At 35.4% G+C, this 27639-nt stretch overlaps 1 protein-coding gene across 3 annotated transcripts in view; it reads left to right on the forward strand.

Moving 5' to 3' along the window:
* The window catches only part of TMEM196 (transmembrane protein 196), a 51674-nt gene extending 35533 nt beyond the window's left edge, over positions 1–16141 (forward strand). For 2 of the 3 annotated variants that reach the window (XM_029234510.1, XM_029234511.1), the window contains exons 2-4: positions 7728–7784; positions 11795–12049; positions 16082–16141. In XM_029234510.1, coding sequence (XP_029090343.1) covers positions 7728–7784; positions 11795–12049; positions 16082–16141 — 372 coding nt within the window. Of the gene's footprint in view, positions 1–7727; positions 7785–11794; positions 12050–13200; positions 13291–16081 lie in introns of those variants that run through there. The other variant, XM_029234509.1, reaches the window with a different exon arrangement.
* The last annotated feature ends 11498 nt before the right edge of the window (positions 16142–27639 follow it).

Here is a 27639-nt window from a genome sequence, read left to right on the forward strand (position 1 = left end):
CAGTTTTAGAAACCAAGAGCCGAGTGATAGGTGTGTTCTTTGCTACTAGTATCATTACATCTAGGCCCTCTCAGCTGACAGCAAGAAAATGTGTGTATACTAATGTATATATTCACAGACCTATAAATAGTTCTATATGTAGCTATATTTATAAATATTAAGTTAAAAATTACTTCACACTGCTATCTGCAATGCTAATCTGTTACCATATAGATCATTCTAGGCTGTTCCCCATGCTTATCTATAAACTCATGCTCCAATACTAAGAAACCTGTCTCCCACCGTCCATCATCCATTTAATTTAATTGTTCAATTTTAGTATACATATATAGTAGGATCAGAATTGTTAATCAGTAACCCTGTAGGAAACAACTTTGTCCGACAGAGTATGGTGCTTATGTACAGTTTCTTTTGCCTTTACTTACTCAGGTCAGTATCTTTTCCCTCACCTCCTTCAGGGAAACCATTTCATACATTCATTGTTATACCGTAGATTGCTTTGTCACATTCTGCATTCCATCCTGTGATTCCATGACCCTCGAAATGATTTTTTAAATTTGCGTGCATTAAGGTTTATTCTTTGTGCTGTGAAGTTCTGTGAGTTTTGACAAATGTGTAGTGTCATGTAACCGTAATTACAATGTAATACAGAAGAGTTTCACTGACTTAAAAATATCCCCTAGTCACCTATTCAATTTCCTCTACCTTGCCCCAAACGCTGGAAACTACTGAGCTTTTCACTGTCTCTTTTGTTTACTTTTTTCAGGATGTCATATAATTGGAATCATATGGTATGCAGACTTTTTAGACTGGCTTTTTTCATTTAGCAGTATACATTTAAATTTCATACATGTCTTTGAGTATCTTGATACCTCATTTATTTTTTATCACTGAATAGTATTTCATTGTATGGATATACCTGGTTTATCCATTCACCTATTGAAGGACACCTTGGTTGCTTCCAGTTTTTGTCAGTGATGAACAAAACTGCTATAACGTGGCAAATTAGATGGGTAAATACCTGAAGGCACAATTGTTAGATCATATGGAAAGACTATGTTTAGCTTTGTAAGGACTGCCATGCGGTCTTCCAAAGTAGCTGTACCATTTTCCACTCCTATAGGGAATGAATGAAAATTTCCCTTGTTCCACACTACCAGCAACTGGTATTTCCAGTTTATTTTAAATTTTAGTTATTCTAATAGCTGTGTAGTGGTATTTCATTGTTGTTTAAATTCATGAGTTTTTAACAATAAATGATGGTGAATATCTTTCCATATGTACCATCCTTAGATCTTCTTTGGACACATGTCTGTTAAGATCTTTTCCCCAAGTGTTAATTCAGTTTTTCGGTTTTTATTGTTGATCATGTTTTTATTTCAACCTATTCCCTTGCAGTATTTTTCCAATGATGATTATTTGCATCAGTTTCTTTATTATGCCTATTTTCTTAATTCCCAACACAAAATTAGTGAGATTCTTCCGGATAATAGTGTATCATGCTCAATTCTAGATCTAGTTAACTAAAACAAAACACAGAAAATTTAGGGAAGATTAGGATTTCTATTAAGAGAAAAATCTATCAGCAATGACGAAAGACACTGGGTAGAATAAGCTTAAAAATTATGAAAGAGTGCTCTCTATTTCTGTGAACCATTAGAGACCAAAACAGCCCTGACACTTTGAACTTATGTTACGAACAAGGACTTTGTGTTTCTCCCTTGAAGAGCACTTTATTTGGCTTCATATCTGTTGGTATCTCACTGAGAGTAATTAAGGGGAATATCACTGCTTCAATGAAGAGCTCTAAAATGAGTAGGCCTGCTGGCAAAGCACAGGTGAACATATTGAGTGCAATTCCAGACCATGAGAGCACGTTGGAGTCACCTGCGAAGATTAAAATATTGATGCCTGAGTCCCAGCCTGGAGATCCTGATTCTTAATTGGCCACGGAATCAGGAATTTTAAAAGCTAATAAGCAGCCAGGTTTGAGAATCACTGCCCTCGGACAGGCTTTCCAACTTGATAAACTTTCCTCATTTTACACATATAATTGATACTGATACTGGAGTCACTAGAGAAACGGGATCCCAAAAGAAAAGAAGCCCATGACAGAGAGGACATCCTTAGGAGTCTAGCCAGGTGTCATGTAAGAAAGTCAAAATCATATCAGCACAGTATCAGGAAGACTATGAACTACTTTGGCATACTAGCATTTTGTGAGCTAAACTACAAAATAATCCTGTTAGAGACTTCAGTTATTATTCTTTTAACAGGTGATTGAAGTAGAGTAAAAATATTCAAGAACTGATGGTAACAAAACAAATCATCGAACTTTTAATCCAGGTACAAGGAGAAATATACCATTTTAATCAGAGAGATTTCTTTTGAATCAATTTCTCAACACTTATTATTTTTTTGTGTGTTTTCCTAATAGTTTTTCTATACGTTTTAAAGAAACTGATTAATTTTGATGAAGCTGTATAAATCAGTAAATGTTACCAAAGTATTAAGTTCAATTTGTGGTTCATCTCATTATCTTGAAGGGGAAAAAAGTACCATTTCTATTTTCGAATGTGTATATCTTCTGTAATTGGCTAGTGAATTTCAGTGAAAATTAATTCCCCTGAGGTGGTTAAATGTTACGTGAGAAAAATTTTAATAAGCTGTCTCAAAATAAGATTGGCCCACTGTCCTTCATAATCCCATCTGCCCAGCACTTTCTTGTTCTCCTAGCCAGCTGATAGAACCATTGCTTTTATCTGCTTCCATTACAACCATGATTCCCAAATTTTCCATTACATAATTTAAATAGAAATTCTACAATAGCCTTTTTTCTCTTAGTCCTTTCGCAAAATAAGCTTCTTGGACAGAAAGAAATAGTAATAAGGAAGTCATTAACTAGCATCTAGGTCAGGACTGAAGGAGAAAGAGAGAGAGAGAGAGAGACATTGAGAGAAAGGGAAAACCAGTGAGAGAGAGAGAAAGAGAAAACCAGTAAGGAAAGAGGTTTTCATTCATTTTAGGAAAGTTTTAACAAATCTTTTCCACTTTACCTAGCAGAGTGTCTCTCCCTCTCTCTATTCTCCCTATTATTAGAGAAATTGAATACATTCACCTATGTTCTGATTGCTTTACATTACTGAAATTATTTACACCAACTTATTTTATAGTTTCACTTTATTTCCATTCATTTTTCAAACTTTCCTGACATCTGTTGGTTCAATCTTTGTTGTCGTTGTTGTATTTTTTTCTCCTTACTTTTATTTTTCTGGTCTTTGATATTTTAATGCACAAATTTAAACTTCTACTTTTCTATCAATATCTGGCACATTAGTGCCTCTAGTACTCTGCCAAATGATACAAGAATCTTAGAACATTTTACTTACATGCTCTTTAACTCTAACCCACCATCTCTCATGCCAACATCACCTGGGATATTCATTCTAAACTGATATTATTTTTTCTAATCAATACATTTCTATTTAAAATATTTCCTGTTTTGCTTTATTTTGTGCTCTTGCTACTTACTATATTTCTTTCTTAACTCATGTCTTCCCCTGTTTGTTTTCCTGAAGAACAACTTCTAGTTCTTTTAACAGCTTCTAATTCTTTTAGACACTGTCATGTGAAATAATGTTTTGAAGCCTGTATTAGTTTCCTATTGCTGCTAGAACAAATTACCATAAACTTAGTGGCTTAAAATAACAGAAATTTATTCTGTCACAGTGCTGGGAGGCAGAAGTCTAAAATGGGTCTGCAGGGCTGCATTCTTTCTGGAGGCTCCAGGGGAGAATCCCATTTCCTTACCTTTCCAGTTTACAGAGGCCACCTACATCGTTTGCCTCATGGCTCTCTCCCCCCATCTTCAAAGCCAGCAGTGTAGCCTCTTCAAATATCTTTGTCTCTGTGTCTTCATATAACTTTCTTTTGACCTTCTTGTGTTCCTCTTAAGGGACCTGTGATTACATTCAGCACCTACCTGATCCTACATTTAGCACAATGATCTCCTCATCTTGAGCTTCGTAATTTAATCACATCTGCCCAAGGCTTTTTTGCCATATAAGGTAACATTCATGGATTCTGGGGATTAGGATGTGTGTATATTGGGAGCCATTATTCAGCCTACCACAGTTCTTTTGCCCAAATGAGCACATCTCTTTGTAATCTCTTGTGTAAATGAGAGATTGGCTGAATGTACAGCACAAATTCAAGTTTTTCTTTCAAAATCTTGTATTTTATCTTAATATCTTCTTTTAGGCTGTTAGTGTGAAAGGTGGAGTCATCCTGGTGAGGAATTGATTTTACTGTTAACAATGATTATCTTTGGTGCATCAAGTCTTCAAATTCCATTAATGGAGGGCTGTGGTTACCTGAACTTTTTCAGTGTCAGTGCCTCACCCTCAGCTTTCCATTGTCCCTGCTCACTTCTAGAAAAGTTATCAGTCTGTAGTTTATTCACTTTTTCTTACTGTTAAGGTGGTATTGCTTTAGCCTTTCTACGTCCTAAGCAACAGCAGAAGGCTCCATGGACCTTTCATTAAGAAAATCCACTCAAAATTTAGAATGCTATGTCCATAACAGCTCCAGGGCCCATTCTACAATGAGTCACAGCCTTAGTTATCTATTGAATTTAATCTAAATTGAAATCAAACAAATTCCACTTGGAGGACTTAACTAGTTTTATTGCATAGTTGCCCTTGATGCCCTATCATTAGATTGCTTCATTTATATTACTTCCTAGTAAGAGCAAAGCAAATAATTCTCCCTGGATTAAAATTAAAATTAAGCAAATAATTCTCCCTACCTTCTCAGACATAAAATTATATTTTCTCATGTAAAATTGTATACCTAATTCAGGATAGAGACAGAGATATAGATATCCAGCTATCAGTTTTACTTTTTTCTTTTAACTAATTTGTTTTTCACTTGTTTCATAATTTCTGTAATGTGGGTCAGTGTTCTGCATCCTGGATAAAGTTATGTTGAACAAAAATAGTATCTTGAAATACTATAACAGACTCCTTATATAGTAAGGTACACTTAATTTTAGACTGTGATACAATCAACTAATCTTATAATTACTTTTATTACAACAAAGTGGCAAGGGTAAAGAGTGCAATTATAGATGATGAGGTGTCATTGAATGCTTATGGTCGGATCTGCTAGCATAATGCAGTCTGCACTAACACTGAAAAATCCTTTTGAAAAGCATTCCCATTACATTATTAGAAATAAATTAAGTTAGACACTTAAGCCTGAGATTTTATGTGTGATCTGTGACCTTGATGTGTGACCTTGAGTAAGTCACTAAACCTGTCTGGACCGCTCGTTTCCCATCTTTTAAGATCCCTTGTGGTGCTATGACTTGGGGTAAAGTTAGCCAATAAAATAAAAGATTATTTACTGCTTTTTTGTGCTTCTTTTACTCTTTTCTGTAAACTGTGATGACTAAACTCAAGCCAGGATCCCTTAAAGCCTCCTCAGAATTGCATAATTTTGTATACTTCCCATTACATGGGTCTGTTTTTTCTCATGTTAGTTTTCTCTAAGGAGTGTGGATTTTGGATACCCAACAGAAGTATTTACACTGCAGGCCTGCTTGAGAGTGGAAAAACATTGTTGGATTCCCTTCCTACTCTACCTTCCCCCTCCCCAAATTTCTTAGAGGTACAATAGGAAGAAGCAATTTTATTGCACTTAGTTTATCCAACCAAGTGAATGGACAGTTAGGTTGGAGAGCTCTGCTTATGGTCCTGAGGTCCCCTTGGGCTTTGTTGTGAATAAATAATGGCATTGTTTATAGATTTCAAAAAGATCCAAGGAACACAAAACTGCACTGCTTTCAAATTATTTCAAGAATGAGTTCTGGGTGAATGGACTTTCAGGGTGAATAATGGGTTAGTCAGGGAAGCAGGAGTAAGACATGCTGAATCTTTGATTTGGAGCTTGGAAGCACTGAGAGGCACGGAACTGGTCCAAACTGGAATGACTTGAGCATAACCTTGAAAGGTCTGAGATGGGATCAGTAAGAAAGAGTCCATGAGGACAAGATCATCTAGACTTAGAACACAGGGGTGAGAAGTAGTCACTCAGAAGTTGCTTTTTAAGGCTTCTGAAAATTCTGCATGTATTCACATTTTATAAAGCTCTGAGTTTCTATCTGCTCATGGTTTTATGGTATGAAAATTATTCTGTTAGATCTATTTATATAGTATGTCAACACTTTGTCTGTTATATACTTTCTGAATATAATCCCAATTTTATTTTTTGCCTTTGAGAGTTATGGTATTTTTTACTAACAAAATTATAATTGTATGTGTTAGTATTTGTAAGTATTTTCCGTTTTGGTCTGTGACTTTGCTGCTATGTTTAGAAAATCCTTCCCACTTCTCTAAAATCGTATAAATCTTTTACTTTATCATCTCCTACCACATTTTTTTTTATACATTTAAATGTTCAAACTGCTTTGTAGGCATTTGGCGTATGATGTTAGATGATGAAGATTAACAAATTGTCCCAATTACGTTTATTAAATAAATAGTTCTGATCTTTTCCCCATGAATTTGAAAGGTCATCTATATTATATACCAAATTCTTATATATCTTTGTGGTCCCTTATCTGTCTTGCTGCATCATTGCTTGCTTTATAATCATTTTGTTCCCCTGTATGGAAAGTTCCCTGCAAAGGTAAATTTTTATTACCTATTATTTTTAATCAAATTTTGTTGGTGCTTCCCACAAGCATATTACTTATTTCAGATAATCCTTAGAGTATTTTGATGTGTATATTTAAAAATCTATTCATGTGTAAAATACTCAGTTAAAACCACTTATATTATTAGTTCTGACTCGAGATAGCAACGTTTAAAAGAAAAATCAAATGAAAACAAGCTTAACCATATTCAGTTTTCTTTGCTAATCTGAAAGCCCTTATTAATGAGTTTATTATTTTACTTATATGGTTTACTTCCAGCAAAAGTATGCACAAATGGCCCTAAACGTTTCTCTCCAAGTTAAACAATTTACCCCTTTCTGATAGCCAAAATGTGTAATAGTGCGGAACTGGTAGACGATTTATTGCAGCTGCTTTTGCAAAGCAATTATGTCACCAATGTACTTATTTACAAGCAATTACATACCACTGATAGCTTCATCCTGTTGTGTTCTTCTGACATTTCTGGTAGAATGAGGAGGCAGCTATCTTACCTGACACAGTTTGAGAGGTACAAAGAATATCTCTACGCAAAAAACACCTCCCAGTCTGATGCCTTCTCTTTTCATGTGTGTTATATTCCCTTCCTCTAGCAGAGCCCATCGATTTCTAATTACTTAGTATGAAGGAATGTACCATACAGCCATACCAATGAATGTATCATACCACTTTTCTCCCGAGAAAATAGGAAGGGATAAGGAGACAGTGAAAGTAGACAGGAGGAACAAAACTCCAAATTCATCTACTTCATCATTTTGCCTGGCGGTAAAACAGGTTCAAGTTTTGCTTAAATTCCACAATCACCTATATCAACTTTGCACAAAACTTGCATTAGAGTTTGCATTTTTATCCCTTACTATTCTAAAATCAGGTATTTTCCTTTTCAGCTTTTGATGGGAATGTAAAATTTTCAAGTTTCCCTGGAGAAAGTGTCATGAGTGAACTATAAACTAAAAACTAGGAGTTCTCTTATCTTTGGATATGAAATAATTGTTATTCTTTTCCTTTTCAGTTTCTTCTTTGTGGCATATGTGGAATATTGTGCGCCAAAAAAAAATCTGGACTTGTCGTAAGTTTTTGCCTTGTTTGTATTGTGCATTGAAGTGTTTGAAATGTAAGAATTCAAAAAGGGAAATGATGACTAGCCAACTTTCATACCCTGAATATTACTCATTTAGGATAAAAAGAAGACTGACACATAAATCCTGGCTTTTTTCTTTTCAAAGAAAACCATCAAGATTATTATAGACTATGACAAAAGAAAGGAGAAGCTTTGATATACTCTTTAAATACATGAATCTGCAACCCTTAATGACCGCTGTGATGGCAGTCTCCACTTTTCGTTTATAGATTCCCAGACACTCACAAGAATCCTTCATTGAGCTGAAAAAGACAGAGCTTGAGTTCATGGGAAATTTAACTGTTTAGATATGGAGCTGGGCCTAAAGATTACTAGCCTTGACTGTGAAGTTAATTTTGCAAAGCAGCAAAACAGCTGTGTTGTTATAGTTGTAGTTAATTCCCAAAGGTTTTTAATTTTATTTTATTTTATGACTGTGAATGCAAATGTAAGCGTTCTCAGAAGTTTTATGGTACTGCTGTGGGTTTTGGGGGTTGTGGAATACACTCCCAGTTCACTCTGATATTGGCTGGAGGAGGATTTCTGTGTGCTGCAGTGTGGATTCCCTACTGTCTTTCATGACATTTTTTGAGAGTTAGAAAGTAGGAAAAAGCATGTTTATTTTTTTGAGGACAATAAGAAATATCACAGATCTTTATAAGTTGGCAAAATATATTGTACATGGACCCTAGAAAGTGGTCTTTGAGACTGAAAAAAGGAGAAGGGGACCAGGATACCAGGGAAGGGGAAGTATTGCAGTCATTTGTTCAACTCCTTTTTCTAATCACAGTTTTCTTTGTGAGAATACCTACTGCGACAAAAAGGGTGAAGCCCCCATTGCTTTAGATATGTGAGATGTAATTTTAAAAAATTACATTAAGGGAAACCTTTGGATAAAAATTTTTTTGGAGGCTTGTAATTTGCATTTGTGATTCTCCCATCACTCTTTACTATGGTTTGCTTTCTTTCTACGCTTTTCCTCTAGCAAAACTCTTCATGGCTATATAGTAACAATTTCTTGGAACATGGATGAAAGAAAAGGAAAGGAATAAAGGAGAGAAGGAACAAAAGAAGGAAAGAAGGAAAGAAAGGGGGAGGGAGGGAGGGGAAGTAATGAAAAGGGAGGGAGAGGAGAGGGAGAAAGGAGGAAGGGGGAGGGGAGGGCCAGGGAGGGGAGACATCTAAGTCAGTCTGGGTTGCTGTAACAAGGTACCATAGACTGGGTGGCTTACAAACAACAGAAATTTATTTCTCACAGTTCTGGAGGCTGGAAGTCCCAGATCAGGGTGCCAGCATAGTTGGATTCTAATAAGACTCTCTTCTGGGTTGAAAATTTCTGGCTGTGTTCTCACGTGGCAAAAGAGGGAAGCGGGCTCTCTAGAATCTCTTATAAAAACAGGGACCCCGTTCATGAGGGCTCCACTCTCATGACCTAATTATCTCCCAAAGGTTCTGCCTCCAAATACTATAATATTGGGGATTAGGCTTCAAATATGAATTTTGGAGGGACACAAACATTCAGTTCATAGAAGAAGGGAAGGGAAGGGATTTTTTTAAAGGCCACTAGCATCTTTTCTGTTTTCCTAATTCTCTTATAAGTTATAAAAAAAAATTATAAGATCTAAGCTTTTCAGAAACTACCATCCACTTTATCCTCCTGTACCATCTGACGTTCCCATAGATGACATTAACTGTCTAAGATTCTCTACTCTTTAATCAAATTGTGTGAAAATTTCTCCACTCCAAATAACTCTAAAGTCTAGAATCTCTAGTCTGGTAATATTTAACAATAGTATATGGTTATAAACTTGGTACAGATTTTAACGTTTTAATTCCTGAGTCAGAATGTTCTGTCTGCACATGTTAATGAAGTGTCATGCCTTTAAGGAATTAATGGCAATAACATCAGGAGAGATAGTGTTTTCCTGTAATAGTCTATTAAATTTGTTATTTATTTTATTAATTAACAGTAATTCATTATTTGAAGGCTAGAATGTAATATCTTTCCATATTTTCTGGGAATGAGTAAACACCAAAATATATTTCCAAGAAACAGCATGTCATTTGAATATACTTTAGAAGGAAATATAACTGATTGATTCTATCTGACATTGGGAGCTACAATTTCCCACTTGGGGTGATTCGTTGATTTGGTAATTGACATTCAATGCTATATTTCATCAACCATTAGAAGATTATACTCATCCATCACTGAGTTTTCAGTTTTGGTGATAAGTACAGAAAGACAGACACAATCAGGAATGCTGAATTAAGTTAGAGAAAGAAAACAAACTACCTGTAGTTCATTCTGCCCATTGTTCTATTTCATACATCCATGGCCTTACCCTTTGCTGGGAACTACATGCACTTAGCCTAGATGAACTGTTGTCAAGGAGGCCTTGTCTGAAACCCCTGGTTGGGCTACATTCCCCTGCTCCGTACTCCAAGGGCTACCTTTCATCCTTCTTTCTTAATATTTGCCATAATATGTTGGAACATTGGATCTTCTCTCACACAAGGCTGCAGTGTTCTCAAGGGGAATAACTATGAGCTGTTCTTTTTTTTGTAATGACAACTGCTGCCTCACTCATGGCCTAACAGATGCTATGTGCTCATTAAGTGTTTGCTAAAGTCAACTGTCAACAGAAAATAATACCTAATAAAGTAAAATTAAATGCTAACCTAAGTTATCTAGCTGCTTGCCCTGTGGACTTATGCCAAAGGAGATCAGTCAAGTCCAGGAATGCTTTCTGAGGAAGTTAGGACTAGATTTGTGTCAGTCTTCCCTCTAGGGAACCAAGAAAGAAGCAAAATAATTTCCAGGAAATGAAAATATCATTGAAATGGGAATGAACAAGCTATACTGAGGGACAAGGGAGGTGATTAGAGTAGAGACAGTGTTCCAGAGAAAAATGGAAATAGGGTTGGATAATTAAATTAGTATCACACTATAAAGTATCATCAAAGCTCATGGGAGAATTTAGACTAGACACAAATACAGAATAAAATTATTAAAGCTATTGGAATATTAAATTAAATTTATTAAACATTTACTGCACAAAAGGCATTGTGTTGTGCTTGGTTCTGCCAGAGATCCTATGATATTTAGGTTGAATAAAAACCCCTAGCTCAAAAAAACAAAAACAAAAACCAAAAACCCTAGCTCTATTAACAGAGACCCAGATCAAGCGAAGAGTAGGATCAAAAGGAAAGCTACATCCTGCGTTTCTCCATAGCGGTCAACCAAACAGTGGTTTTGGACTATCTATTGTGTGGTGTCACAGAGTAACAAAAGATTTGTAACATAAAGCACCAGTTCATAGAGGGTCCCTAAACTATCTCTTGGGAAAATAGATACTAAAACGATAAAATTCTTATAAATGAAAAAAAAAAGGAGTTAACTAAATTTCCTAAGCTCACACAGCTAGAGAAGTACGGGGAGGTTTGAAGCTCATTGGAACTAATGACATTTCAGGGAGAAGACATTTAAATATTGGGGGGCGGGGGTGGGAATTAACAGAGAAACCGTAATTTGAGTCAAAAAATCTGGATTCAGTTCTTAAATTTGAGTGTTAACTGCTCATCATTCATTTTCCAAATGTATATCACCTCTCAGAGGATAGCTTGGTGGGTTAATTGAAATGCATAGTAGCATGCAATAGATATTAAATATTATTTAAATCTGAATCTACCTAGAAGATAAATTTTGCTTACTTCAGAGTTTTCATAAGATGTATCCCTGGCCTTTATATAGTCAACTATTAACTCCTGAAACACTGTGGTGTACTCCCTCTCCATTGAGTCAGAGTGCAGGGAATCTTGGTGAAAAGAGAGCCCCTGTCCTCTAAGAAGCACCAAAAGCACCTTCTCTTCATTGTAACTCAGCCATCCTTGACGTGCAGCAGGTCGGTGCAGTGTGTTCCAGTCAGCTTTAACTCCCCCTCTCTTTTTCGTATCAGATGATCCTCTTTTCTGCCTGCTGCATCTGTGGACTCATTGGGGGCATCTTGAATTTTCAGTTCCTTCGGGCAGTGACAAAGAAGACCTCTTCCCTCTATCCCCTGCATCTCGCGTCCATGTCTCTTGCGTGCATTGGGATCGGGGGCTGCACCCTCTCTTCGTGGCTCACTTGTCGACTAGCCAGCTATGAACAGAGGAGGATGTTCTCAGAGAGGGAGCATTCTCTGCATCACTCTCATGAAATGGCTGAGAAAGTGAGTTTTGTACCCCTACCTCTCATTGCTATCACATGAAGACTGCAGTCAAATCTAGGTGAATCAACTTGCAGCTTTAGATGAGAATTTGAGGAATTGGATTTTATAAAAATTTGGCCCTATTGGACTAAGAATAGGAATTTTAAATTATTTTTTCCCTGTAATTCTGGGCACACCTATTTTTGACATAATTTTCTCTATATAAAAACACAGCTCCTAAAATAGAACTAATAAAATATTGAATGTCTTATAAATATGGATTTTTAACGTATTGTACTGAGGAAAAACATAAACTAAAAACACTCTCAACTCAATAATATCAGTTTTAGAAATCCGATGGCTTCTCCTTTCTAACTCACCCCTTGTGCTTGTAAGTAGATGCATTTGATTATGTAAATTAGATTTTCACGCATAAAGGGGCCTTTTAATAAGGCAACAAAAAGCCCTGCCTATCAGTGCAGATATTACAATACACATAAAGCTTCATTTAATTCTCATCTAAGCTTCATGCATATTTGGGTAGCTTTGCCTGTATTTTAAATAATGTTCCTTGCATAATTGTTTCATGATACCCATTCAAACAAGAAGTTACATTTATTGCATCAAAGGACAAATGATATAGTGAGCTGTCTGTGTTTCTTCTACATTTTGCCCATATTTCTTAATTCAGCTCCTGCTACTGGATCTGTTAAGGAAAAGATAAAACGTTTGTAAAATAAACTCACTAACATAATGGCCACATCACATTTTACTTGATATCATGGAAATAAAATTGTGTAACAACAGAATAGAAGAAAGAGTGGCACGAGTTACAATTGCATACTTCTTTATAATGTGATTTTGAGAAAAAATATTCTGTAGTTTATGTGTTTCCCTTTCATATACAATTTATACACTCAAGTAAGGAGAGTAGATGCTCTTAAATTGTTCCCAGAAAGCAATTTTAAACAGATCTACATGTATCCTTCAAAAAAGAATTAATAGTCCAAATAGCAGGACTGGTAATTTAAAGAAATGGATTGTTAAAAATAGGTTATCATTATATATTTGGATAATGGCTCTTTTGTGCTCTATTTTTATATTAGTGTGATTTAGGTTTCTGTGTCTATGCTTGTGCAATATTTATTGTATGATTGTTATATTTATATTAGAGATTGAGGGCTATTGAAATAACCGACTTGCCCAGCTGCCCGGTGGTGCCCCCGACACCAGAGTTACCTACAAGGTACGCTGATTTCTAGGGAGTTACCATGTTGTAATGTCACTGCAGGAAGCACTGCCTCTTCTAGGAAGCCATGATGTCAGCAGATCAGTCTGGACTGATGCTGTGATATTGTTCCTCAAAGTATTGCTTTTGTGAGAACTACTTTGAGGACCTGATATAAACCAACATGGCAAAGTCTTGCAGCTTGAAAGTTGGTTGAGTATTTAAAATATTCAGCCTGCCTGTGAGCATCCAAACACATTTCTGCTTGGATGATTTGTGACTCCTTTATTCTCTGCTACATCATGATTCTGACTCGATATCATCATTCACAGACCAGAGTTTTGTTTTTAATAATACATGTGTCTGATAAAGGCAAACTTTGTATTGCTCTCATGCTAAAGCTGCATGAGTAGATAACTTAAGTTTGACACTAATACAGTAAAAATACTGTATAAAAGCTTTCTTCTTATAAACCTATCTGATATGATACATTTCAAATTTATTTCCCATATTTTATACTTCTGAAAATAAATAGTCACCATTCTTGCTTTGGTTAAAAAATATAATAAGAAATACAGGGAGTCACACAGATATTATGGCCCAATTGCAGAAAGTATATCCACTTGCAAACAGTCACAGTTGGTCCTGCCCAAATTTAAAGTATAATCTTTTGCTAAATTGGACATACCTATCTGCAAATAAACTGAAGATACTTGACCACTTAAAAACTAATTTTCACTGTTTTTTCCTACCAGTGATTTTTCTGTGTCTATATTAGGGTGACTTTAGTTAAGAAAATTCTTTCTTTTGGTAAGGTTTTTAAAAACTGGATTTTTTTCTTAATCCCACAATAAAAGTTTATACCTTAATTTTTTATGATTATTTTTAAGCTACTTTTTGAATGCAGAGTTATTTTAGGAGAAGTAAAGGCATCTATGAATCTTCTATAAATTCCTTAGAAAATTGTTTTTGTCCTACTAGAAGGAATAGAAATAGATGGATGAGTAAATTTTATTAAAGATCATTTTGGAGAGATCATTTCTATTTTTCTTGCCACCAGTAGTGAGTTTTTAAATGAACCTCAAATCAGGTATCTTATCAATAAACTTACCCTCAGCCCAATAACCCCAATGTATTATCGGACCTAATTTCACAGTATATATCTAGCAGAGACAGCCTCTCAGTTATAGTGAACCATTGCCAGACCGTAGAGGCAGGCTATTGGCGCCCAAAGAATTTCTCCACTTTTTGTCAGAGCTTTTACCCTAAACTGGTATGAGATTTTAGGCCTTAGGTAATTCCTCAGCACCTTATTAGGGTAGGTATAGTGGATACCCACATACAACACTACCCTTATGGCCTGGAAGGGGCAAGCCACTTTGCATGGAGAGATGGGTCTTGACGTGAGAAGAGGAAGAGTCTTCTTTGCATATTGTCTTCTTCTTCAGCATTTTCTTGACGGTAGCTCTACCCCGTGTTCTAAAAGACACCAAAGTTTTCAAAAGCAAAGTTCCAAAATCAGACCAATTCCTACCTTCCAGTCCCTCACTGATCCTCCTAAGCAACTTTCAAAACCACCAAATCCAAGAAGTAAGCATCTGTATTTTACTCCATCTCCTATATTGAGTTTTCAAGGAGAAGATACTAAAAATGAGGCATGTGATATCTTTTCATTTCTGAAATAAAGATTTGGAAGAATTTCTAAAGTTTACAGAAGCAAACACATTACTTTTTACTTTTAATTCACCCAAACAGAAAGTAGATATACCTGATAGGCTTAAGATCATTGAGAAAATAATTTATTTCAATTGGAGTCCTCTTTACAGCTCTTTTGCAAATAGGCTTGTTCAAGTGGGGAAAGATGTTTTCATCTATTTTTAGATAGTTTTGCCTAAATATTATTTATAATATGGTGCACTAACCATTATAAATGTGAATGGGCCTCACATGTCCTCATTACCTTTTATTGTGTAGGGAAGAGTTTAACGTTTAACAAAACATATGAATTCAAAGCATCTGAATTTTTCTTAAATTAACATATTTTCTAAAATTGCAAGTGAAACTTTTTATGTAAGTTCATTCTTGATATCGAAATTTCTGTTGCCTTCCCATGTAGTTTTCCTTATTAACTACTTAGTAATTGATCTCTTAAAAAACATGTTAAGAGCTTTTTTTCTAATTTTTATTTTTTAAATTTATTTTGTGTGTGGTTTTTTTCTTAACATCTTTATTGGAGTATAATTGCTTTACAATGGTGTGTTAGTTTCAGCTTTTACAGTTTGTTTTTTACTGTATGAGTGAAGTGTCGTGAAAAGCAATCTGTCCTACTATGAATTATTAGTGATCTTCAGTTACAGATAGGCAATCCCCTGATGGACATTTTTCAGTTCTTCACGAAAAGCCCACACATTTTTCTATAGAGCAAAAGTAACCCCTAGAATCTGTTGGCATTTTGTTGACATGCTCAACAGAGGAACCTATACATTGAAAAAACTTAAGTATTTAACCATCTTCTTTCTAGGTGAGGTCTTTCCAAAACAGAGTTGAGGGCCGAGAGGGGAGACTAAGGGGGCTGGGGAGAGATTGAACTGTTGCTGTGGGTAGAAGACTTTGGTCTAACAGACTGTCACTTCAGTGTTTCATGGGTTCCAAGATGCCATGAAATTTCATTTCCTCAAATTCAGCAACAGCACTAATCCTTGTCCTTCCCCAAAAGTCAGCAAGTTTTTCAATGGCTTGAAATTTCTGTTTTGTAAACCCATTAATCAAATTAATGCCTTACTCTGAAAGTGAATTTTAATTAATTCATGTTATTTTCCTAACAGGAAATGACAGACAACATGAGCAATGGAGGACCACAGCTGATATTTAATGGAAGAGTATAATCAATATTTTAAACAACTGAACGTTTTTTAAGATTTTCACGAGGCAAAGAAATACCAAAGGACTAGGAGATAAGTTAAAACAGTTCTTGCCTTTGCTGTTATCTCTCCTGAGTACTTACTAAAATTATTCTTCCTCAATTTTGCCTCACTTTACTTCTTCAGCTTTTTTTTACTGGTGAAAAACTTTCCAGGAATGTTCTAGTACAGTAATTTCAACCAACTTTCCAGATTGTTCTAAAAAAGACTTTTCAGGAAGAAAAAAAAAGGAATAGATAAAATAGAAAGATTCATATTCTACACAAACACTATTTGACTAGCATGAGTGTTAGATTTGTAATGACATATTTCATATAAGTAATTAAAAAGTGCAAATATCAAGAAATAATAATTTATTGATGTCTTTGTTCTGAAAGACGATGGCTTCAAAGAATGCCACAATTTAAAACCTCAGCAATGCCTTGTTATAAAATCATTGTAATTATTTTCAATTTGTGAATGAACTATATTTCATAACTTATTTGTAAATTACAAAAAAAAAAAAACACCCTAAAACATAAAAAAGAGGTTTTTTTAGAGAGACAATATTAATCTGTATGATATTTTTGCATTTTTCCACAGAGTGAAAAGTTATAAATGAATATGTTTTGATTATACTGTGTAAATTGATGGGCATGTTCATGAATGAGCCTAAGAATAAAATAAAGTATGTGTGTGTGTGTATGTGTGTGTATATATACTGTAAATATAGAAAATAGATATAGGACATATTTATAGCATTGAATGTAAATGAGTAGTAGAAAGGAAATTGTGGTGTTGTGGGGATATTGTCAAGATTCTATTCCCACAGAAATGGGAGAGCAATTGTTCAAGGCTTTTCTATGCCCACAAAGTCACATTTAATTTCTACTAAATTTTTTCAGTTTTATTTCTTTATTATGTCTGCTGTATGTAAATATCATTGTGGCTGATATTATGGAGTTAAGTGATCTGAATAGTGGAGTATCAAGATAGATTGCTTAATTATTTGGCCATTTTACTATTATTATGATATTTATGTAAGAACAATTATTAATATTGATTTATAAGCATAACAACTTTAATTCAAATACTTTCACATTTATAAATATAGACAGAATGACTTGCAATTATTCATGTTATTTATATTTCAAACACTTTACAGCTCAATTAAATTATATAAAAGGACAGATGATGTACGCCCAAAAGATGCAGGTACAATTAGCTTTGTTAGAATTTAATTTAGGTTTTTTGGTTTTGTTTTACAATTCACTTGGAAAAATACAGACCATTTTTTAAGAATGCCTATATCCAAAGAACCTGAAAGAGTTCTCTGTAGAAGGAAATTAAAAGATAGGCTTATATTTACACAGCTAAATTCAACCCTCTCTTCCATAACGGAATGTTAAAATAGTAATCTATGACACTACATATAGGTGAGAAAATAGCTTGGTCTTTGAAAATATTTGTGAGAATATAACTTGTGGCAACAGATAAAGAAAGTATCTATTTTAAAATATATAACTCATTGTATTGTACACTTTTATTATTCCGCAAAGCTAATCAGTTTTCAGGTCATTTTTTATGAGTTACTTACTGAACAATAGGTAAATTAGCACCTTTAATATCCAGTATGAGAACATGTTATAATTTAGAAGCAAAATATAGGTTTTAGTTGTGCTAACAAAATAAAAATAATGCCAGTTAATGGAAATCTGAAGGTCTTTTAGTTTTATAACAACTTGATCATCACCTACCCTATTTAAATCAGCTTATAAAAAATCTGGTTGTATATGTTCAAAAGAAATGACGGGACTGTGGTTGTCTGGTGTAGTTTTTTAAGCCTCCCAACTCGTATGAATAGCTTCACTAGCCAGCAGATTTACAGAAGTGGCCCACAAATGCAGCCTCAAATAATAAATCAACTTCACTTCTGTTTATTTGATGCCATAAATAGGCATGATCTTTGTCACTGAAAATCTATACTATATAATGCAGGTATTTTGTGTGTATATGGTTCTCCTGATTTTATGCAAGGATGTAGTTTTGTACTAAAAGAATAACCACTGACTCTAATTTTAGGTGGCATTTCTTTGTAGACATGTTTGTACAATACAGAGTTATAATACATCAATAAGATGTTTTAATTTCTTTTGAAATGATATATAAAATCACCCATTAAAGGACAAAAGTAGGCATATCACTGCTTAGACATAGAGTTAAGAAGAGATGCCATCATCACAGTTATTCCAGTAGTCTACAGTGTATTTAACCAAGTATAGATGTATCTTTAATGTAATTATTTTAACTCAGTAGTTTCAGGACTCAGTTATTTAGAGTGATTTATTTGGGATATGTGGTGATTCTTTTTGAGATAAGTAGGGGAAGTTAGGAAGACATTGTTCAAGTACTTAAAAATTTAATTTTCATAAAACATTGAACTATGAACTAGAATACTTTAAGTGACCACATTACAGTTTTAGCATGAGCCCACACTTGGGAAAAAGTAATGTGATACTAAATTAGAAAAAAATATGTGAAACTAATGTGGTGGTGTGCTGTAGAGACTAGCTACAGGAAGGTGCAGTAATTATAAGCATAAAACAATAAAAGTGGACTCTGCCTGAAAAATTTTCAACATATGTGTGTGCGTCTCTACACATACATATATATAATATGAACTGCTTAGAAGTGGGACATAGTATGATGACTCTGTTGATATGTCTATATAATAAATGGTGTGTTTTGAAACTACATATGGTGTGAGCTTTCTTTCCATCACGATACACAAAATAATTTCCCCAATAACTTGATGAATAGATGTGCAGTTCTGAGTTTGGCAGGGGACAGGATGCTGTGAATGAGGAGAGGACATGGGATTAAGAAAGGGCGTTTAATCTTTCCTGTTTGAGCAAATGGGAAAGATTAAAGTACGCTCTAATGTAGACAGGAAGTGGTTGAAGATACAGGATAAAATGAGCATGATAAAAGAAGGTGAGATCCCTAAAGAGGCAGGAGGAAATAGGTTAGAGATCATAGGAGACAGAATTAACTAGAGATAGGAGATCTCACAAATGAAATCTTTACTTGAAGTACTTAGAGAACTCTGCTGACCTATTTGGATTTGTCAGATTGGTTGCTACTGGCATTTAGGGTGGACAGTAGTTCACTGTGCAGACTGTACTATGCATTTCAGGCCATTAAGCATCTCTGGCCCCCACCCACTAAATGCCAGGAGGACATTTCAGTTGCGACAATAAAAAACTATCCAACAAATTTGCACCTATATCTTTGGTAGGGAAGTTTTGCCCCCGAATTTAGAAGCACTGAGGAAGACCCTTGAACATGATCCAGAGCAACCAATGTTAGGGCTACCCACAAGTGTAAATGTGAATTGCTCAGGGTCATAAGTTCACTGTTCTAAGGTCTAACTATATTATCTGATACAGTCGTCACAATCCTATCCACATGTGATTATTTAAATTTAAACAAATTAATTAAAACAAAATCAAATATTCAGTTTCTCAGTTGAGCTAGTCACGGTCCAAGTGCTGAACAGCCACATGTGGACAACAGGTATAGAATATTTTTCATCATCTCAGAAAGTCCTATTGGACAATGCTAGTCAAAAGCACATCGAAGAGAATGGTTCCTCACCCTCAGTACTTATAAAACTTCTTCCACAGTCAGCCAATTATCATTAGAACAGAATGTGTGAAAAGAGTTGGTAAACACTCCATGGAATTTGAAGTTGATGAACCAGTTAAATCCAAGGACTGAACGAAACTAGCAAAAATACAGTGTAGGTCAGACACGTAGTAAAGTTAAGTTGCATTAGAGATTTCATGTTTAAAAACAAAATCTGTTCATGCAAAGATTCCACTAAATGATTAAATATTTTATGTTTGACAGATAAAGTGAGATGTATAACTCCTATTTTCGAAGACATTTATTCAGCTTATCACCATGTGTCAATGGAAAATTCTGCATTTCTTGGGCTTGAGAAGGTGAGAACAGTATGCTGCCCTCTACTCTTTTCATTGACTTAGCTTGAAAGTGGCATGTTTAGAACCACATTTTCAAAAATTATTTAGCAAATACATTTCAGAAACTTAGAGCATCTTAAGTACCATTTGGTTAGAACACCGTTTCCAAATAAAGTTTCAGAACTTGGCATCACTTCACTCTTTTCTCCCTTAAATCATTTTTCTGGAAACATATGTAATATTTCTTACTCAAAGTATATGACAGCCAAGAAGTGCAATTATTCCAAGTCCATAAGTCACACGTCATCAGTTACTCACAGCAGAGGAAACCAATTCAGAAATTGCTGGAATGTGGATGCCTAGTAAAGTTATACAAAAGGATTTTTTTAAAACTCTTTTTGTCAGGAAAATTATCTACTGAATACAAAATCTTTTACTAGGAATGTAATTCCCAAGAAATATATTGTGAAAAGTCAAATTCTAGATCTAAAAAAATTTATTTCACTATTTTAACAGTTCAGTATTATCTACATCAATTAACTATAGGCAGATCTAGGAGCATCTTCACTTTCCTTCACATTAGCTAAAGACTACTGATTTCAAAGCTTTTCCTGCCTTAACATCCAAAGGCTGTGCATCTCTAGCCACACAAGGCATCGCAAGCCTTACCCCCAAAGCCACAATGTACTGTGTTACTGAAAATTGCTAGAGAGACTCTAGGAGCTTCACAGAAAAACCTAAAATCATGTCAAATTTGCATTGTTTTTTATTGACTACAGTGATCGCTCCTTGTTATTAATCAGGATATTGGTCCCCACCTACTCACTAAGGCAGGGGACCTCAAACGTCATTTCACAACCTCTGGGGCTGAGGCTAGAAGAAATCCCTTGGGCCCTCCAAGCTTACTGCCCGGGCAAGAAAGCCACAGCCCTTTGCGGGTGGCTATACAAGCCAACACTGTCCTTCACTCTGTCCCTTACTGTGAATCAGCAAGAAAAGAGGTAACATTCAACCTTATTCACATAAACGGACTTGAAGGGCCCTATGCTGCTAGATGTCCACTGCCCCATTACTATCCCCAGAGTCTTTCAAGATTTGGACATATCTGTCTTTTCTGTCTTCTAAGTGTATTAATACTTTTAATACACATCACATGTGTATTATACAATCAATATCTAAGCAGAATACAATAAAGGCTCTGTGTCCTTTATAATAAAACAAATTGCAGGAAAGAATACCAAGTTTTCAAGTCATGATAGAGAGGCAATATCAGCCTATTGCCATCTGTCAGCAAAACCTATGGTGGTGTAGCAGGTAAAAGACAACCATTTATTAAGTGCTATTGTAATGTACATTGTCTATAAATGTGACTATTCCTCTGTCACATTAAGAGCATTTATTTTATTTGAAATAAAGAAAAGGTGGCAAGACATCAGTATTTCACCCGAAAGGTGAGGTCATTTCTGGCTGTAACCGTGACTCTTAAAGTCATTCAACCAAATCATGCAACTTATATACGCTTAGGTCTAAAACACAAACCACAACTCCACTGCATATGAAGCACTCCCCTTGACTTGTTCTGCTTCTTCTGATTTCAGATCCAAAATCTGCTCTGTGGTGCTACCTTGATTTTGGTTTCTGGCCCCTGAACTCGAACCCGAGACTTTATCTCTCTGGTTGTCAGTCTTTGACTGCCACAGCCACGTGCTTCACTCTAAGCCAACAGGACTTCAGCAGCATTAGTTGCCTGGCAAACAGGCATGTGCTCAAATTGAAAACAGGAATTCAAAGGAAGGATCTCAGGTGACTAAAGGGAAAGCTTGAGCTCTCCATACCTTGAATGTAAAAAGGCTGAAAAATCTAGGTGGTCGTTGGAGACAGCCAGGGAGCTGTAAGTCAGAAACCAAGGCAAGATCATTTTTCCTTTTTTTCTTTCTTTTCTTAAATCGGGGTATAATTGCTTTACAATGTTGTGTTAGTTTCTGCTGTACAGCAGAGTGAATCAGCTACAGTTATACGTATATCCCCTCCCTCTTGGACCTCCCTCCCACCACACCCCCATCCCATCCATCGAGGTCACCACAGAGCACCAAGCTGAGCTCCCTGCGCTATACAGCAGGTTCCCACCAGCTATCTGTTTTACACATGGCGGTGCACATATGTCAGTCCCAATCTCCCAATTCATCCTATCCCCTGTCCACCTCCACCCCTGTGTCCACATGTCCGTTCTCTGCATCTGTGTCTCTATTCCTGCCCTGAAAATAGGTTCATCTGTACTATTTTTCTAGAGTCCACATATATGCGTTAATATAGAATATTTATTTTTCTCTTTCTGACCTCACTCTGTATAACAGATTCTAGGTCCATCCACGTCTCTACAAATGACCCAATTTCATTCTTTTTATGGCTGAGTAATATTCCACTTTACATATGTACTATATCTTGTCTATCCATTCATCTGTCGATGGACGTTTAGGTTGCTTCCATGTCCTGGCTATTGTAAATAGTGCTTCAATGAACATTGGGGTACATGTGTCTTTGGGCTTCATAAGGGGATTGGACCAGTAAGCTATAAAGAAAACTAATTTTATAATGAACAAAATTCTGCTTTTATATGTTAGATCTGTTCGTTTCTTGTAGTATCTGTCTTTTTCTTCTTTTAAATCTCTAGTTTAGCCTACTCACCTGCACCAAAAAACATCAGATGAAGAGGTTTTATTCAAGCAGAGATAACACTGTCAGTAAGTATCATTCTAAAGCCGGTACGGTGCATGACAGCAGGAATCACACTAAGAAATGTCATGGGAAAGTGAGACACAAGGGGATAGAGTTGCTTTCATTTAGTCATTGGTCCTCCTCACCCAGAAATACCTATTTCAGTGTGAATTTTGGAGTTCCAGAGTTTTATTTGACCAATGTACCTTTTATGTAGTGTCTTCCCTTGTAAATTCTGCACACTGTTGCATTCTTTCACAAGTGAGAAAGTCCATTTTGCCACTGGATAAAGATAAATTCATTATTGCAGTCATTTCCGAAGCATAAAAGTATTAAGAGCATCTTGTAGCCATAAGAGGAAGTGGAGAATGTGATCCATTAGTATGCATTCTGTGTAATTACTTGAGAGTAAATTCTAGGTCAAAATGCACCATGTCTAAACTCCATGTTTATCTGCTTTCCACTCTCAAACTTTCCATACCACGTTCTTTGGAATATATTTAATGTCAAAGATCTGCGAGTTCACACCTACACGAACTCTGCAGCCAGCAAGTGGTTTATTAAACTACAGCTTTAAAGTAATATTCAAAAAACAGAAAAGGAAACAGTGTTCTCTTTTTGTTCTGCAGTGAGCTAAAGACAGATGGAAGTAGATGAGAATTTCCATAGACACCCCTGCAAGCACCATGTTTAATTTTATTGGCCAGATTCCTCGGATTTGAAAACCTTGAAAGAGGGGTGTTGAAACTCTGTTGCAGAGATATCTACCTGAGAAGAATATAGGGCCTTAGGAAAAATACTGGCCCTAGTTTTCATCAAAGGACAGGGAGTTATATAAAGATGGCACCAAATCCTCAGAAAGTAACCCAACCCTTCTGATACCTTCTTAACCTCTTTCCAACCATCACCAGTGCATACAGCTACACGTGTACACCCACATACACAAACACACACCCCAAATGAAATTTATTATTTAAGCCAATCCTTTTCACCTAGAATCTTTCATCCAAAAGGACTGTGAAGTTGCCTTCCTGGTAATGACTGACAGATACCTAGGTAGATACTTGCAACCTCAGGTGGGTGAAGCTAAACCATTGATATGATTTTATGATTTTATCTAAGTCCATATTTTAAAGTTCAGGTTTAAACAAATACACACACACACACACGTATATATACATGTAGAGAGAGAAAGAGAGAGAACTCTAACGCACACATTCCTAGGTAATAGTCAGAACATCTGAACTATGGCCAGGAGATAAAATCTAAGCATAAAGATCAGGATGTTTCAACACTATTATATCTGGTTACCACGGAAGTCAGACACAAATAATTACCTATCTAGGGAGTGAAAATACAATGAATACTTAAGATTTTTGCCCTTGTTATTACCCTCATAAGCACCTAATGTGATTTACCAATAGTCTATTTATTAAAACTGTGTGAAAACTGTATTTATATATTAAAGATGAGAAAAAAGGTTGCCTCTATACTGAAGAAGTTGAGTAAACACTGACTCTTCATGGGAACTGTCAATTTATGTATCCTTTGAGAAATTTTGAATTAATAAAAATATTCAAATAGTAAGATAATTGAAGCATAGTAGTGTTTAAGATAAAATTATCACATTAGATAAACCATTTTTGTACACCTTCTCTTTTTTACAAATGAAAGTGTGTCCGGCTGTATTTGTTGTTAATTTAAAATGGCTGTGCCTCTTATTTCAGTGACAGAAGAATTGCAGGAGGATTTGACTATGCCTTAGAGAAAACAGAACATATACGTGTGTTAATACAATAAGAATAACACATGTTTTGTAGAGGACTGTTTTCTTTCATGAAGATTGTTCTCTACTCCTTGGAAATAATCCTATTTTGACTTAGTTTGAATTTGTTTCAATAGATAGGTTGTAATGCAAAATTTACCATAATGTTATCCCTTTCAATATAATGCAAAGGGGAACGTAAACTGAAATTCTTCTTTCAGTATAAGAAATGCATGGAAATTAGGTAATGGCTTCTACCCTTCTGAGTCAATGTAAATTGGGTACTATTTTATGTTCCTTATTTTAAAGACTTTATTGTGTTTGAACACTAAACCATATGAAAGAAGTAATTAACTACATTGTTGATTACCACTATTTACATCAGTTATACCTGAACAGAAATAAATTCAGAGCCTCTCTTCTGTATTTCAAGCCTCTTTACAGCCCCTGGTTCTCAAACTTCAGCGGGTATTATAATCACCTAGAGCACTTGGTAAAATGTATTGCTGGGCTCCATCCCAGAGGTGTGATTTAGTAAGCCTGGGTGGGGCCTAAGAATCTGCACTTCTAACTACTTCCCAGGTGATGCAGCTGTTGCTGGTCCAGGGACCTGACTTTGAGGACCACCAATAAAATATAACCTTATTAAAGCAGTCAGGTCTTAACTTATAGACAGATACATTTGAGTAATTTCATTTCTATGTATTTTCAGCAATAGCTATAGCTTGCAAAATATAAAATCTATTACATCCAATAAAATGTAATGCAGTGTGCTTTATTATTTCTTTTTCTTCAGTGCAAGCACGGTGTACATCTGTTAGTTCAACAATCTAAGAAGCCAGTAGGAAGGGCTTTCAGAGTCAAAACTTGATCCTATGTCCTTTATTGAAGGATTATAGGTAAAAAAAAAAAACACACAAAAAACAAAACAGCTGTCAATAAATAGTTGCCTTGGTTTTTGCCATTCCTACAGTACTTTGTGCTAAAGCAAAACTTTATAAATTTAAAGCTCATGTTTGCCATCTGCTGACACATTTGTGAATTACAAGTAGTCTGCATGGTTGGTATATATTGTGTTCAGATTTTTGTGTTTTGTTTCTTCATTTCCAAAACCCATTAGGTAAATTTTATACATGTATTTTCCCTAAAAGCACTGTATTTCACAATTTATTGAACAACTAAGATACAACTCTTTCCCAAACTGAACACATTTATTTCAAACAGCTAGTTTGTATTGAAGCTATTTTAATTTTTCCTACTGACAAATGAAATTGCAAGTTTGTCAGTAGGAAATTGTAAAATCTTCAATAACGGGAATCCTTTTGCTGATTTTCTGATTTTTTTAGTATAAAACAATGCACACTCAATATAATAATATATGAAAATTCGCTCAAAGGGAAAAAAGCCATAAACCAACCCACCCTCAAGAGATAACTACTATTAATACACGGTATTTATATATCCATATTCTTTTCTAATCACATAAGTGTGCATATTTCCTGGAAAAATCAAAGCATACAGCTCAAATTACTTTGTAATTTATTTTGGCCAAACCACCAATTATCGCATATTTATATTGCTCCAGGGATTCTTTGATTGAAAGAAATAGAAACAGACTAACATAATACAGTGTATGTGTGTGCATGTTGGGGAGGGAAGGATCAGTGGTTAAAAAAAAAGTATAGCAAGTTAAAGGAACACTTTTCTCTCTTTCTTTGGGGTCAGTGGACATGAGGTCAAAGTCATTTCTAACCTCTTCTCTTCTTGAAAAAAGGGGGATTTTCCTAGCACAGACTTGCCTTTGGCTTGACAGGGCTTTTCATGAGACAGGGACCATCGTTGCCTGACTTCCTATTACACTTTGATCAAATTTTAGAGAAAAAGGAAATGGTGCAGACTGAATATAGGTCACAATGAAATAAACTTTGTGTATGTGTGTGGGATGGGAGATAGGTAGGAGGGATCTCATTGTACTTCTGTCTTCTTCTTCCCTGGAGTGGTAGGTGGAATAGGTTAATTTGGGAAGGTCACTCCATAATGTTGAACATTTACACGCAGGCTGAATCACCCTTTCACTCTTTGAAATCATGCAGAGTGTGAATAGTGGCTAACAATCAAACCAGATTTAAAAGATTAAAAAGTAGAAAACAATTCTCAAAATCAAACAAGCAAATTGCCTTTGAACATCCAAAGAGTTACGTTACAAAACTACTTCATAGTTTAAATTTGTGTATAATCATTACTGGAGTAATTGATTTCAGGTAAGTTTTGTTTTAGACTGAATTGTCCTGATGTCCAGCTTGTTTTTTACTAAATTGTGTTTGGACAAATTGTTTTCATTCATGTTTTATCATCTGCAGACAGCCTAGATGCATCTTGACTCCAAGGAGAGGTTTTGATTAAATTGGTCTGGAGTGCCCTCTAGGCATCAGGAGAAGTTAAAGCTCCTCAGGGGATTTTGATGTTCAGCCAAGTTTGAGAACACTGAACAAAGGGGTCCAGCACAGGACGGCTGCAGGGCTTTGCAACAAAATCAAGGTAAAGTCTGTTACATTTCCCATTTATGGACTTAACATGTTCACCATTGGGCTTTGGGAGCGGTTTCTTCCAATTCTCATCTCTTGCTAAATTTGAAGTCAATTAAAGAATACTAAAGAAAATGCTTTTTACTTATTTGAACCTTTTATCATCTCTGTAGTAGGCAGGGCAAGTATTATTATCCCTATTTTACAAGTGGAAAACAGGTATAGAGAGAGTTTTTTCACAGTACCTAGGGGACGTGGGAGGATGTTAGTACTCATACCACTAATTGTTATACATTTCTCTTGGCACTTAAGCAGTCTAATACATGTTACATGTTTATGTCTAGATACTACTTCCTAACTTAGACTGCAAGCTCTTTATCACCTTTTATTTTATCCATTCATTGAAGATGCATTGTGTTGACAAAAAATTTAATCAATTGTTGATCTAAGCAAGAAATGGAAAATTTTATTTGAGCCAACCTGAGGTTTATA

This window comes from Monodon monoceros, unplaced genomic scaffold, assembly GCF_005190385.1.
Source record: "Monodon monoceros isolate NGI ecotype Baffin Bay Population unplaced genomic scaffold, NGI_Narwhal_1 Super_Scaffold_2, whole genome shotgun sequence".
Taxonomy (NCBI): Eukaryota; Metazoa; Chordata; class Mammalia; order Artiodactyla; family Monodontidae; genus Monodon; species Monodon monoceros.